Source organism: Numida meleagris, chromosome 6 (assembly GCF_002078875.1).
Source record: "Numida meleagris isolate 19003 breed g44 Domestic line chromosome 6, NumMel1.0, whole genome shotgun sequence".
Taxonomy (NCBI): Eukaryota; Metazoa; Chordata; class Aves; order Galliformes; family Numididae; genus Numida; species Numida meleagris.
The window spans coordinates 10,720,445-10,735,963 of NC_034414.1; the positions used below are offsets into that span (position 1 = coordinate 10,720,445).

A 15,519-nucleotide genomic window follows, 5' to 3' on the forward strand; every position below is an offset into this window, starting at 1 on the left:
CTATGATTCTATGAACTAGTGTTTAGGACAGTTGGCAATCACTGCAAACTATCATTTTTACCAAGTATGAAGTCACTGTTTCTCAGGGCTCACTGTTATCTGAGATACCACAACCATGTCTGTACTCAGAAAGAGGAAATACCTGTGGTGCATTGCATACTGTGGTGTGAGGAATGACATATGATTATTTGGCTTCACAAATTCAAAAGTGACTAAGGACCAAATTTCTTTCATTGAACTCTTTAGATCAGCAGTTCATTTTTAAATGTCTTACATGTGTGGGAATGTAAATGTCAGGTGAATTGCAGCAAAAAAAAAAGCTATAGAATTCCTAGGATCTCATTAGTCATAGGCACATATGAAGACAGGGTCCAGGAGTCAAGAAGAGTGGATATCTTAAGTGGTCCATAGTCTCAAACACTGAAGTTAAAGCAGATATGTCATGAGAGCACTTACTATAGGAAGTGCTAAACCAGCAGATTGGCAATGCCAGACCTGGAGAAACTGTGCTCTGTTCATATTTGTTTGTTCTAATTTGCCCTTCAGCCTCCTGGAATTTGTAGAGTTTAAAATCAAATATGTGGTACCTAAAAGCAAAGCAAAAATAAATCCCTACCTTACCTTTTTGTCAGGGACTTGCTATTTATTCTTTCAGGCAATGCGCAATCTGCATATGACACACTGCAAGTGGGAAGACAGAGATTTCGTCATTGCCTGATCTCTGTTACGCTCGGTTCCTGATGGCTTCAGTGTTGTGGAAACTGACAGATATTTACAGATGGATGTGTAAGATCTGCAGCAAATATAGATGCAATTTTAACATAACATTACGTAAGAAATATATAATTTCTTTTACCTTGTGGCAATGAATAACTAGGGGTGTTGAAAAGCTGTGTCAATCTCTGTTGCTAAAGGCTATAAGGGGAAAACTATGGTACAGCCTCTTAAGTCTGACAGTTCTCTACTCTTGCAGAGCTAATCTGTCAAGCTCATTTCTTTAGTAAGAGGTGACCTTTGCATAAGGATGTTGATTAATAGGCTGTTATGCAAACAGAGTTCATTGCTTTATTTGTTAACTGATGCACAGAGATATGACAGTCTTGTTCAAACTCTTTGATAGCTCAATGCACTGGAGTGACCAAAGACTTCTGCTTTTCTTCTTCTTCTATCATGAGAGACTTTCATGGTTTTGGGGCAGCTAATAGAAACTGCCTCCATTTTATGTAAAGGGTGGAATCAGTTGTGCTAATTGATAAATAATGTAGTATTGATTTGGGGAAAGAAATGTCTAAAAGCAGTAAGGAAATCAAAAGCGGAAGCTTGGCTGCGAACATTGCTTGGCAGCCAGTCTAATGCAGGGAGTCTCATTTCATCCTTGAAGTCCTTTGCAGTTTGGGATCTGTCTGTCTTCGGTTCAGTATGCTTGCCTGTGTCTGTGATCTTTTCTTGATCTATTCACATTTCTCCTGGCATGTTCTGTGGCTTTGCTGGTAGTTGCATCTCTCCAGGTGGCGGAGAGGCTGTGAGCCCTTCTTGCAGCAGCACCGCTGCTGAGGACTTCCTCTCCCAAGGACCACACACAGGGTTTTACATTGCCTCTGATGTCATAAATCAAACAAAGCAGCCACCCCTGCTGAACTTGTAAGAGCTGACAAGGTATTTTGTCTCTGTGGTTATGTTAGCAGTGTGCTATTACTGTGTGCCTGCCTAATATTAATGAGAGTAAAACAGGACTTGGTTTGAAACTTGTATTTTATAGTAATGCGTTGCTCCTTTGAAAGATGGGGAAGATTTGAATGAATTGTTGTGCTAATTCATGTACACAGTTAATCATGTTTATATGAGAAATATTTCAGTTTTAAGTAGTTTATATGTTTATGAAAAATTCAGTGAGTGAGCTGTTAATAGACGAATTATTGATAGAATAACGTAAAGGTTGTATAGTAGGAATCTGTTACCTCTAAGTGAAGGAAGATTTAGTTGTGTAGAAGTGTCTGTGATTTCTTTAATTCTGTTGGATGCCTAAGGCCTCTGTTAGAGCTGTCTGAAATCTTTTATGGACTATCAGCTTCAAGGGAGTAGGAGGTCCCTCTCCTGGTGTATCACTTATACAGTAAGCTTGCTTGTCTTGGAAGGAGATTGGAGTACTAGGGAGGTCAGATACCTCCAAGGTATTGCTAATTTAGTTACTACCTCTTAAGTATGCAGTGTGCTTGCAACAAGCAAAGCCCCACTCTGCCTCCTGCTCTCTTTGTGAAGCGTGCTGAGCAAGGTGGGAAAGTACTTGTATTTAGCTAAAGAGGTAGCTTTGCCCATTCTCATACCACGTTCCCAAATCAATTAAGTGGACTTCCGGAATAATAAAGTCAAAAGTGATGGAAAAGGCTTCAGTGAGCCTGTTCAAAGGTTGAGCTGTTGACAAAACTTAAATGCGTCAGCTTTGTTGACAGGAGCAGTTTGTAATTTTCTTCAATTAGTGCTGATCGAAGTTTATATTTATGTGCTACGGTCTTTGCTTACAGCATGGAAATAAAAGGTAATGTCAAAAGAAAGATAAAGATATTGCTATAAATACTGCTGGGCCTTGCTGCATGTAGCTGTACATTGTTACAGCTCTAGTGCAGAAGATTAAAATCTAGAGTCCAAATTACTGCTAGAAACTGTAGGCGATAATAAAATTAGAGCAAATGTAAAGGTATGGTTTTCTTATATTGCAGTATCAAAATAATATTCTCTGGTCCTATGAACCTTTGGTGATGGAAAACAATTGCTTATGCTGGTGAGAATTCAGTGGGTCACTTGATTAAATAAGGCCGACAAAAGTGGACTGTTGTATTTATTCTGGAGAGCCCTTATCACACCTTTGGGATGAGAGCGTGGGATGAAGTTCTCTTTGAGCATTGTTACGCTGGTTGCTGTAGTGGAAATGCCATCCTTTGTTCAAAGGATCTGTGCTTTCTAGTGACATGAAAGATGTTTCTTTTTGTGTGGATAAATGAATCATACAATATCCTTAGTTGAAAGCGACACACCAGGATCACTAAGTCTCACTCTGAATGAGATTCATATATGCCAGTCTGGGACTTCATGATCATCTGTAGGTACCGTGCTGTTCTGTATGCATGCAGGAAGCTTGAAGCTCCCAGGGAGTAAGATCTGCATCATTTAACTGGTGTGACTGTATCTCTGCTGCAAGTCCACTTCATGTACAAAGTGCCAGAGCTATCATGTGTATGATATAGTTGAACTTGTGTTAAGTTTCCCTATGTGGCACACGAGCAACAATGTTAGATTGCCTCATGTATTAATAGACTGTGTTTTGGAATTTAATTGCATCTCTAGATTAATGAGAGGAATTCTTAAAAATTCTATGAACAAGATTTTTGAAATGACAAATGAAAGAGATATTCCTGCTTTACACACAGGGAATTTACTGCATAAATATATATATATATTTTTCCCCTGCAAGTTGATGAGTAGTAGGTGCAGTAGGTTTGATTATAGAACTAGAAGTTTCCGACAGTGAGCCTCAGTAAGCCAGCATCAGAGAGCTATACTGTGCGTGTAGGCAAGGTGTATGCTAAACTGTTTTTTTTTTTCAATTATTTAAATGGTTGGGGATGGTCTTAGATACCTCCATATTTTTTTCCTTGTAATGTTGCTTTCTGCTTATAGTATGAGTTATTTTTGATGCTCAATATACTCACGTTTGTGCAAATAATTCCTGTGTAGAACAGTATTTCTGGGGATCAGAAGGCTGAATGATGAGGAGGCAGATGCTTGTCAGCTGCTGTGCTCCGTCACCCTGGTATGCTGACACCTGCATCATATAATATTCATTATCCTCCTAACAGCCCTATCACTGTTACTGCTCCTCCCTACCAAAGGGGACAGAATCTGGAAAGAGGCATTGGGGTATTGGTTAAAAAAATCTTTAATTTGCTACCCCCTTTTTTCTTTTTTTTCCTAAGTAGTTAATTGGTTTTCATTTGAGATTGAGTAGTAATACTATTGTCCTGTGCTCGACTTCTCATTCACAAGATCACCAACACTTGTGCACTTTTTAATGGTGTGAATCTATTATTCTTATTCTCAGACCGTTGTTTACCTGCAGCTATGTATTTTGGATATTACTTCCTCACATCAACACACGTCTAAAGATTTAATCATCATGTGTTGTGATCCTAGTATGAAAGCAGTGAAAGTCTGTTCAGCACACTGATGTCTCATATTTTATCATTTGAAATGGATTGCTACCTACATTCTGTGTATTTAATTTGTCTAAAAAATTGCTTTGGCCAAATTTTCACATCTTAGAGTTATTCAATTTACTCTAATGGTCTTTAACTGAGAGTTATGTTCACACAATGAAGGATAAAATGGACAGTTTTTCATTCTGTATAGTTTATTGACTACATAAGCAAGACAAAGGCAATCAAAAGGGAAAAACAGCCCTTTGCTACTTAATATTTTTCCTTTTGTAGAAATAAAAGATTTAGTCCAGCAAAGCAGAAATTCTTTCTCAAACAAAAAGCATGCTCAAGTCTCAGTGAAATAAATTGGCCTAAAGCATGCTCTCTTATAAATTCCAGGCTGGGCATGCATTTTGTTGAGTCAAGAAGGATGTAAGTGACTCACTGGGCTGTGTGGGAACCAGGGCCAGAATCAGATTGGTGTGCTAACCAGACAAACACATCAGCCCAGAGAAATGCCTCAGTTTCAAATGAGCCACCAGGAGCAGCTGCTGCCCAATGGCCCTTCAGGTAGGTGTGCTGTTGAGCCATTCCTATGAGGCGTTAAGAAAGGTTTCAAGTTTAAGCAGTCATAAGGGTGACATGTTCTTTTCCTTGTGGTCTTCCTGAAAGCTTCTATACTAGATTTCTCTCTAGTTTTGTCAGGACCTATGTCAAAAGCTTAGTAACCATTTTTACTCCATGCATTTTAATAGAAAAACTGCAGCTGTGCCAGTCAAGTGTGGAGTGGCCCATGCTCTGAACCACAGGGTAGTTGGAGAGGTTATGGGCAAGCAGTGAAGGACAATGTAACTGATTTCAGTGAAGTCTGACAAGCAGTGCTGAAGTTGCTGGCCCTAATGTAGCAAAGCAGGGGTCAGGTTTTAAACATGAGGCTTTTCATTATGCTTCCTAGGAATGTCCTTAAGTACTTTGCTGGGCTGGGATCCTGGTGGAACTGAAGCCCTGGGTGTTTTTGAATATCAAGTGGTGTAAGTTGCTTTGGATTTACAACTTTTCTTTAAAATAACATACCTGTGTTATATAACTTTCGTTTGGTTGCTCTTACTTCTTTTTGTGCTTTTATATTGGTTCTCATGTTTCAGATTCTGCTGTTAGATTGCTCTTGCTATTGGATATGCAAATGTGTCTAAAGGGCTTCAGAGAGGGGAAAAAAAAAAACGCAACAACCAAAGAGAAACACCATATAAACCAGAAAATACCCTTCTGGAACTCTGTAATTCTCTTTATGAGCAGCTTATTCTTCTTATTTGGATTTATTCTTGTTGAGTAAGTCAGAATAGAGAAGGAATCAATTGCATTCTGACCTGCAAGAAAGATGAGCCTGAGGGCTGCTGTCTTTGCACTTAAGCTTTATCTGTGGCTTCATGCTGTCTAGCAACAACTGATCTTGTTTTTCCTTCAAAAAAACAAATTTGGTCAAGTAAAAACTTGGAGCTAACAGCAAACCACCATAAATGATGTATTAGTTATGCTAGAAACCAAGCACTGTAGAGCTCAATTCTGCTTACGTTTCATGATTGCATTACATACTCTTCTGCCTTTGGTGATGATACCTTTCCATTTTGTGAAGTTTCTTAATGCTGTTTTTATTACTATTGAAGAAGAAATTTGGGGTTGGATGGCAAATCCTGTATGCAGTGAATTTTTCAAAAAGTGCTGTTAGCATAAACAGCAAATGACTGTTAAGAATAGAACAGCATATGGTCCTTCTGGCTGATGAGAAGAACGCTGAATCAAAGCTGGGAGCCGTAACAAGTCAGGCAGTGGGAGCTGAACTTGTGCTGCTGTTCTTCTGGGAAAGATTTTTACAAATTCGTTGAGAGTCTGAGAATGCAGCAGTTCTTCCATGAAAAAGCAAACTTTAGGCAGAGGAGTTCAGTTCCAGATTTAGAAACTGTCTTCCCCAGATAATGAGTTTGTCTGAGTTAGATGGACTTCAGCTTCCAGTACCAAAAACTGGGCCGAGGAAGAAACCAGAGAGGATACGACTGTAGGAAGAATTCTAACTATACTTAAAATAAAAATTAAAAAAACCTAAAAAACAAAAACAAAAAACTAGCAACTAAATGCTGATCTTTTGGAAATGATCACCAGATGGACCTGACTATTTGAGGATTTTCAAAGGGGCTGAATTGGCCTCTTCACTTCTATTCTGAGAATTATTTTGGTAACAAAACAAGAGCTCAGCTTTCACTCCTTGCTACAGCGGAAGTAAAGGGAATTGAGTCTGCTTTTGATATTATGCTAACTGCTGACCGAGACTTTGGATTCATATCTGATCTTCCAGTGGGATCCAAACTAGTAGGTAGGACAGTGTTAACAAGAAAATACAGTTAGTAGAGATTTACGCATTGTACAATTCAAAATGGTTTCCTTGATTTATTCACAGTCAATTACTGAATAAATAACTACAGACACTTAGAAGCCATTGTGAAGGCTGCACAGCAGCTGCTCTTTGCCTTTGGTGTTGGGAGGAGCCAAGAGGGAGAGACAAGCTGGAAGGAAGCATGTTGCCAAAGATGCTGCATTATTCTTGTTCTCCAGATCACTGTCTCCAGACATGTTTTAAGAAAAGTGGAAGGAAGCTGTAACAGATGTGGTGATATGCTGCCAGCACTATGGCTAGGTAGACCACTAACTTGAAATCATCCTCAAGAACATAGTTGAGCATTAGGGTCAATATGTGAGTATGAGGCTAATGCTTTTCCATTTCAGGGCAGAAATGAGATCTTAGTGATTGACTGTTAGAATCATCATCTTTTTAATTTTTGTTTAGTAACTTTCCATTTCCATCAACAACAACAACAAAAATCCACCATTTCATTCACCACCAAACTGAGCCTTTTTAAATTAATTATATGTGACTGATTAACAACAAAGTGACATGAAACTAAATAATCGCCTCACATGTCCTATGACATTACATACCTGCAGTGTGTGCATGAAACTTATGCCTAATGCCTTTCCTCAGAATTAAAAAGGAGGGGGGGAAATTGGACATCATTTTTTTTTTCAAAATGTACTTTTAAACAAAATGTAACAGCATTCATCCCCTTCCTGGTGGGCCTACTAATTCAATGGCATTCAATGCCTCTTGGAGCAGTTCTGGCCTTAGGTCTTCTGCAAGACTAGGGTGTTCACCTTTCCTCTCCTGCTCTCTCCACTCTGCAATGGGCAGAATTGCAGTCAGAAGTCCTTTACTTTGAGAAAGTTGCTCATAGAATTAGTGTCTGCTTATCTCTGATGACTTTTAAATTTTGTAGTTGTAAACATGCTTATAACTGTTATGAGATGATCATCTGACCCAAAATCTCTGTCGCTGGCTGGAAACAAGCATTGCCTTTCTTTGTAGTGATAAGAATATCTGTACTTCATTTTCTTCAAGGCAGATTATTTTAGTTATGGAAGTAATTAATGTGATATTTTACTAATAAAGTCTAGTTAGTGGGTTTATTGGTTGAATGCTTTGTGTGATCTTTGTTGCATGCAACTTGCAGTAACTAGATCCTAAGAGCTATAGAGTGGCAAAACTTTAGGAAGAGCAACTAAATATGCTTCTGATTTTCAACATCCCTCCAAATTCTTTTGCTCTTTAAATTGTCCTCCATACACCCTAGCTAATTGTGAGAACAAGTAATTTTTATTTGCTTTTTTACTGGCTGATTGTTCCTGTTAATATTAAAAAAATAAATCCTGAATAGAACTTTAGAAATTATGACTTTGGCCTGTGCTCTGATCTTACAGAAATCAACTTTCTAATTACTGGCCCTATGCTGCAAGATAAGACACAGGTGTATGGGTGGAAAGAAGCATAGCATTTGCAACTTGGCTTGAGTTCTTGGTGTGTGGAAGTGGTGCTCAGGGAGGCTGTTTTCCTCAGAGATGGCTCATTGCATCACATGTCCCAAATACCTACTAGAGCAATGCCTACTTCAGGACAGAACAAGAGAAGTTCAGAGGAAGTACACACTGGTAAACCTGGGTTATTGCATGCTATTATTAGATTGTAGCTCTCTATGGCAAGAAGAGATGAGCCATATTTTCAGGTGGTGTAAACTAGCTCTGCTCCATGATTGCCATCTCATGCTGGCATGCATACTGTCCTCTGGCAAAACACAAGCTGTTATTCGCTATAAGTTATGTTCCTAATGGATTTGTATTAAAACACTACATTTAGTTTTGGAAAAGTCATTTTCCAATTCTGAAGTCAGAGATGTACTTCCTGTTATCCTGGAAATTGTATATTTGACCCAGAAAATCAATGCGCACCACATTTAGCATTTCTGATGCTTTTTGCTTTGTTTTCTTTATTTGAAAATCTGATCCTTGAATCTGATCTGATTCCTTGAAATGTTTGCTTCTTAAAGATATGTTTCATGAGATGTACTTTCATTTGGAGAAAGAACTTATATGAAAACTTGTTCACTGGAATGGAAAGACCTGCTGATTTTCAGCTGTGTTAAGATTGCAGCTGGCGTCCCATTGGAAGATTTAACAGGTATAAATACATATATCAGAACTTTTTGGGTTATCAGAAAGCAACCATTAGGAAATGTAAAAATACTGTTGGGAACAATCTTTGAGGGCTGGCTAGACTTTATATTTTCCCAGGCACTGCAGCTGACAAAGACAACCTATTCAGAGAGGCAAGCACAGGAGGAATTTAAACTAGGTCAACTTGTTCTCAAAGATCAGGATGTGAGTAACTTGAAAATGTTTTTTTTTTTTTACATAAAGAAACTATACGGCCAAGGGTTTTAGACGTGTCTTTCCTAAATGCAACGGAGTTTGAATGCATTGATTGTGCCAATAGTGGACTGATCTTTGGGTTTTTCATTTGTTCCAACTTTTGTTTGTTACAGGCCAGGTGAGATGTGTCAGGATGGCTGGCTGTATTCTGTAGGCAATATTTATTATGTGTCAAAAAAAATCACTGTTAGTGTGCAATGGTGCAAGCAGCTGCAGTGGTTGATGTCAGTCCATGCGACACGTCAGTGGCAGGCTGAAACATGTGCTCTTGTTCCTTACACTTTTCTTTATCAATGTAATATATCAATCTGTATTATATTAGGATAGGCAAAAGCCTGCTCCTGAGAGTGTAGAATCAGTACCAGGGATAATTGTTACTGCTTGTGTGAAGTCCTACCAGGAAAGATCTGACTGGTGGAGAATGGCCATACTCAGACAAGACAGACAGAAAGTGAGCTTGGAAAAGATTTCCCACTGCTTTTTGCATATTCAATTTCCTGTGTCTTAAGAAACATACTTACCTTTGATTTATTTTGGTCTGATATCCCTTGTGGTTTTTCTTCCTTCTCTCCCCACTCATACAAATACTCTGCCAAATCCAGAATAATGTGAAAAAAGAAAATGTACTAGCTGTGTCTATACTGAGGAAGTGGTTTCCTTAGAAATGGTAACCATATGAAAGCCATAAATGCTGATACCAAAACTATAGTTGAATATACGGATGTGGGCTCTGGAAAAAGGGAAATGGGATCTGTTTGCTAGCTCAAAGGAAAATCTTGTTGCTGCCTAGGATTTTTGCCAAAGCACAGCTGAAGTAAGGTTACTTTTGGTGTGTTGTGTGGCTGTTTTTTCTCCTCTTGCTTTTTATATAAGGTGCTCATAGAAACCTGAGTATGGGCCAAAAAAAAAAGTTTGATTTGAACTCATTTTCAAGGATTCACTACAGGAGGGCTGGGTGTATGCTCTGGAAATGTTAGAGTATGGCTATGCTGCACGGAACTGTTAAGGCATCACTTAATAGTGAGCGAGGGGCACAGATTTACTCTTCTTTCAGACAGTACAGTCCCCATAGCTTGGCTAGAGTGTTAATTAGTCTTGCATCTCAGCTAAGATTGTTAATGCAATTCAGAACTGTATCTAGGCCCATGCTGACTCCTATTTGGAAGATAGGTTTGTTGCTGCCAGTTTGGAGCTTCCACGTGTGTCATTTTGTATGACATTACCCCGCTGGTAGAAGGCTTTTGGATTAAACATGCCTGTGTTTCAGTTCAATTTGAACAAAAAAGGGATTTCCCTTTTAGAAATTCTGCTATTCCTCTACCTTACGAGGTATAAACATTGGCATCTTATTTATTCTAGTGGGATTCACACTTTGATGCAAGTTACAAAATCAGTTAATAGATTTAATTCCTCCTTATTCCTGTAAAAGTATATACAGCAGTCACAGAAATGCACTGGAGATTGCCGGCTAATAGGGATGACATAGAAAGCAGAACTGAATAGAACTACAGAAAATGGGGTATTTGCTTATAGGAAATCAAGCCCTTATGAAAGATTTTGTAACTTCTCAAAATATGCTTGATTTGAAGCACTTCTGGAAAAATCATTAAATGGAGGAAATGTTAGAGAAACTTAAAAAAAAAAAAAAGTCAAATTATCTTGTTGATTTTCAAGAGAGAAATGGATTTTCCTTGTTTAAAGATGAGTAATGTACTGCATAGTATTGTCTGAAATGTGCTTCAGCAATGGTGAGAGCACTGCCCTGTACCAGGGACTTACTGTCTCCAACAGACTGACGTGCAAATCTAGAAGTTGAGGGTGCAAGGAGATTTACATGTCACATCTTTTACTTGGTAGGTGGGTGATTTATATATATATATACATACACCAATATATTTACCAATATATATATTTATATATATACCAAAATATATTTACCAAGTAAATATATATATATGCAAGTACCTCCTCAGAGCAGATTTTTTTTTCATACCTGCTTTCTCACATCCTTTGTGTTTGAGCATTCTTGCTTCTCTCTTCCTATTCCTAGCTCCTAAGTATATGGCAGAGGTGAGAATATGCATATGACTTCTGAAAAGGAGGTGAACTCTGGATGCTGAGGGAAAAAAAAAAACTGTTTTTTTTTAATTTACAAAGAAGAAAAAGTTAGCTTTCCACTTTAATAGACGCGTATTAAACAGCTCCTGACATTGTGGGAGACCTGGAAAATCTCAGGGAGTGGTTCTACTTTGTGCTTGGTGCTATTTAAAATGCTGTGTGTATACTTTAGATAAACATGTATGAATTATGAAATGAGGGAGAGGGACCATTATGGGATGGCATACCCAATGCCTTGTGGAAAAGTTGCCTGTTCCTTTATTTAGCAAGTATTACTCTAGCTTGAAAACAATGTCAAGGGTTTTGAGAAAAACCTCTCAAACAAAGCTTGATGTTATGGGAGCTGGTTTAGGCTCACTAACCATCATGTCATTTTCCAGTTGATGTGTGTATCTGACCCTTAATGTCTGTTAATTGTAATATGAATGCAAATGCAGGGACCTGCATAAAGTGGAGAGAAACTGCACTGCATTTTGCTATAATTGTACTCTGTTCTGCCACTTAGCAAGAGATGTCCAAGTGTTTTGGAAATGCTGCTTGTCAATCAAATCTACTTGGAGCAGTTAGTGAGTTAGTTTTGGAGAAACTTCCCTGTGATTGAGACAGCAGGGAATGGCAGCAAGAGAGCTGGGGACATGGGAGCTGCAAGTCCCTGTGCCTCGATGTTCCTCTCTGCGCCATCTGAAAGGGTGATATTAAGTGACTCATCCTAGGCTAAGCTGTTCCTTCTGCAATTTACGCTTAGATTTTCTCGGCAACCACACCAGTTCCATTCTTGGGTCACACTCCCTCCAACTGCACGGGACCTCTGTGCCCCATGAGAGCCTGTTTCTGGGGAAGGGCTTGGCTACAAAGAGGTGGTGGAAAAACTGATTGCTCCAGCCCCCTCCTCCTCGTTTCTTCTGGCTGTGGTCACTCAAAGCAGCCTACGCTCAACAACTGTTCAGAAATATGTATACTATTTTGTACACTTGATATTTCATTTTTAATGCTGCTCAGCATAGCTTTGATGGGTAGCAGCTTTATTGGCAATGTACCTTGAATGTCTCAGTTACTCTGGATTTGCCATTTGGCTGTCCAGGGGATTTCAGAACTAGAACAATAGAAATGTTTATTATTAGGTGAAGAGAAGTCATCTTCTTTAGTGAATTAAACTATTAAAAATATGGATCCAAGTTCACATTATTCTGGTTTGTTTTTTTTCTTTTTTTTTTTTTTTTTTGGCTTTCTGGGTGATTTCAAGTGCTGTGCTATCTTTTTACTACTCTGAATTTCTTAGTAGATGAAGTATTTAGCTTGCAATCTGGCTTAACTCAGTGCCTTTCAGACAGGTAATTTTTCAGCCAAAAGTAACTGTGGAACTTTTCAGAGGATCATCGCATACTTAAAGAATGCAAGCCTGGGACACTTATGCAGAGGAGGAATGTCAGCAGATATAACTGTTTAGTCTGAGAGCAGGAGGAGGAGCAGGGAAGATGTGTGGAGAGGTGCAAGCAAAGCAGAGATGTCCGTTCTTAGAGGCTGAAGGACTGGAGTATGACTTGCTAAGGCTTAGAACTGTTGCTAGTATTACTTATAATATAACATCCCCTAAAAAGTCCTTCAAATAGAGAGGATTTCTGAGTTTCTGTGAATAATGGAGCGGGTCTGTTTGGTAAGAATTGGCATAGCATCTGTTCTTTAAAGCCACTGAAGAGCTCAACTAATATTTGATAAAATATATTTTGCTCTGATGGAGCAAAAAATGTGATAAATGTGGGCTTAAAATGTGATAAATACTTCCTAAGAAGGGGAAAGGAGCTAGCAAAATAAGTATCAAATTGCAGACTGTAGCCCCTGGGGCCGCTGAAACGCAGACCTTCCTTAGGAATTCAAGAGCTGTGTGTAGGAGGTCTTCTGAAAAAAACTGGCCAGTGCTTTTGCATAGGTGGCACCAAACATCAGTTAAATTCCTAGCGGTCCGGAGGCTGTAAGCTGGCTCTGCATAGAAGCCCTTTGCTCTTGCCAGGCTGGAACCCTTTGCTTGTGGAAAAGCGTGTGAATACATGCGAAGAGCAAGAAGTGTTACATTGTGCCAGCAGCTGTATAGGAGAGGAAACAAAGGAAAGCTAAGTAGTCAATTCCGTTGCCTTTCAAACATATACTTTGAACACAGAAGCTGGCTACAGTTGTGTTTTCTGTAGTGTGATGCCCTCGGTCCCTCGGGCAAATTTCACTTGCTGGCATAGGCAAGTACAACTTCCATTAAACTTAGTAGGATCTGTGTCTGTCGAACTTGGCCCTCTGCCTAAGGAAAATTAAATGCATTGGCAAGTTAGCCAGAGGAAAGTGTTCTTCCATTTGGGGTGCCTGGTACTTGCTCTGCAGTGGTCCAGATTCACACAAGATAAACTCTCCAAAAATCAGTGAGCTAGGAAGGCTCAGACACAATGACTGTTCCTTTCTCCCCTCTGTTTTCAGTGCTAGCAACCTGGGAGCTGTACAAAGATGGTCACTGGCAGCCTCAAGGCACAGGAGCCTTACCTGTGCCTTGGACTTTGTCCTCATACCCACGATAAGGAGAATTCGGTCTTTAACAAGCTTGTACTTCATGTGATTTATTTTATGAATCCCCTTCCTTATTTTGTGAGGGCAGGTGAGCTGTCCTTTTCCTGGATTACAGGAAGAAAAAAACATCCCACTGCCCGAATGTCTTGGGAGATTCAGTCTTCTCTCTGAAAGTGAGGTAGGCAGTTAGTAGTATAAATCTCATTACAAATAATTGGGATTCAGGACTGCTGATTCCCCAGCTCCCCTCTTCCCCCCCACTTTTTTTTTTAAAGGAAATCTGGCTTTCTGTGTGCCTGGTGACATGTATTTAAAGAAAGAAAAAAATCTCCTTGTGTGCAACTTGAAATTATGCTTACGAAAAAAGCAGTTCTATAAGATGCTGGCTAATGGCATTCCTTGTGCTGTGTGATGACTGACTTCTGAAGTGGACAGAATTGCATTATCAGGAGTTGCATCTTCAGTATCTCTTAGAATGTTTACAATAACACTGTGACGGTGATGAGTATTGCGGAGTACATTTTCTTGCTGTGGATTAAACAATTGATTCTGAAAGATTAAAATGCCCCACCTGCCTTCTTGCACACTTCTGTTTTGCCATGTCAAACAATATAAAATGAATGCTGCACTTCCCTCTATCTAATTGAATAATTTACTGTAAATAGCTGTCATTTACTTTAGAGCAGTAGGGGATCATTAGCCAAATGGATGTGAGTAAGTCATGCCTTTAATGCGTTAGAGGGGCCTAAAATGGAATCATCTAAATGGGACCATCAATACAGCTTGCTGAATTAAGTCAGAGGCACTTAAAGCTTTAAGTCCTCTTTCTTGTAAATTACATGCTCCCTCGGCAGAAAGGTAATCAAGAACTTGCATAAAATATGGCATCTTTGTTTCAAAGCTTTATTTTTAGTGAAGAAAATAGTACAATTTAGATGACATGATTGGTAGGTATAACTGTGTTTTGGATTTCCCTCATTTTAATTACATTCCCTCCTCACTGATTGAAGACTTCTTGCTTGCAAATAGCTGCTTGTGCTGAGTAATATTGTCTCTATTCTGTAAATAAGATGAACAAGTAATAAAATAGCTTCTCTTGACTCTTATGAGTATATGACCTGATAATTATTTGCAGAAATTTGTGTTTTGTATATGCAATGTTAGCAAGGTCCTAGTCAATCTTTACTACTAAATATACCTTATGTTTTGGATTTATTTTACCACTGAAATTGCTGTCAGGACTATTGGATACTGCAATGTGTTTGCCTTTCTCATTGATTTCTCCTGGCCTCAAGCTTGTCTCTAGTTCTCCTGATCTGTTCTCTGACATCCTGGAAGGGGTTGGTTTCATCTCAAATCAGAACATAAAACTTCAATCTCATCTTAGGAGGAGGAAGCAATGCAGGTAGCAACTGTCCTGAAGTACAAGACTTGATTATCATCATTTTTATTTTTAATTAAGGGTAACATTAACTTCTGTTACTAAGGAGTGTGTTTCATTATGAAGTTTACTGAGGTGCCTTCCAACATCAGCCATTCCATGCTTACTGCTGTGTGAGTTGCAGTGAGCGCGTGGGAACAAGAGGCGTTTCCCTTCTGAGATTTGACTTTTCTCTGCTTTATTGCTATCTTTTAGGGATTCTAAGTTAAACAGCCTGACCTTTTTTTCCATGTTTCTCCCTCCCACTACTGAACTTTTCTTCAGTTATCTCCTGTCAGTGGTAAACCATCTCTCATTTTAAAAATCTTGTTTTTGTACACCAGTCATTCCAGTCTTGCAGATATGAACTCAGCTGTTCTCAGAATTAGCTTTAGTTTGATACTTCAAAATCAGCTTGAGGCTTCCGGG

General features: G+C 39.0%; 1 protein-coding gene across 8 annotated transcripts in view; it reads left to right on the forward strand.

Annotated features, from left to right (window-relative positions):
* INSC (INSC, spindle orientation adaptor protein) overlaps window positions 1–15,519 on the forward strand; it is a 125,866-nt gene that overhangs the window by 11,265 nt on the left and 99,082 nt on the right. The window contains exons 1-2 of one of the 8 annotated variants that reach the window (XM_021403077.1): window positions 3,765–3,915; window positions 4,593–4,763. The exons of 5 other annotated variants lie outside the window; for them this stretch is intronic. In XM_021403077.1, the coding sequence (XP_021258752.1) occupies window positions 4,709–4,763 (55 nt within the window). In that variant the 5' untranslated portion in view covers window positions 3,765–3,915; window positions 4,593–4,708. Of the gene's footprint in view, window positions 1–3,754; window positions 4,764–15,519 lie in introns of those variants that run through there. 2 more of the 8 variants (XM_021403076.1, XM_021403078.1) reach the window with 2 other exon arrangements.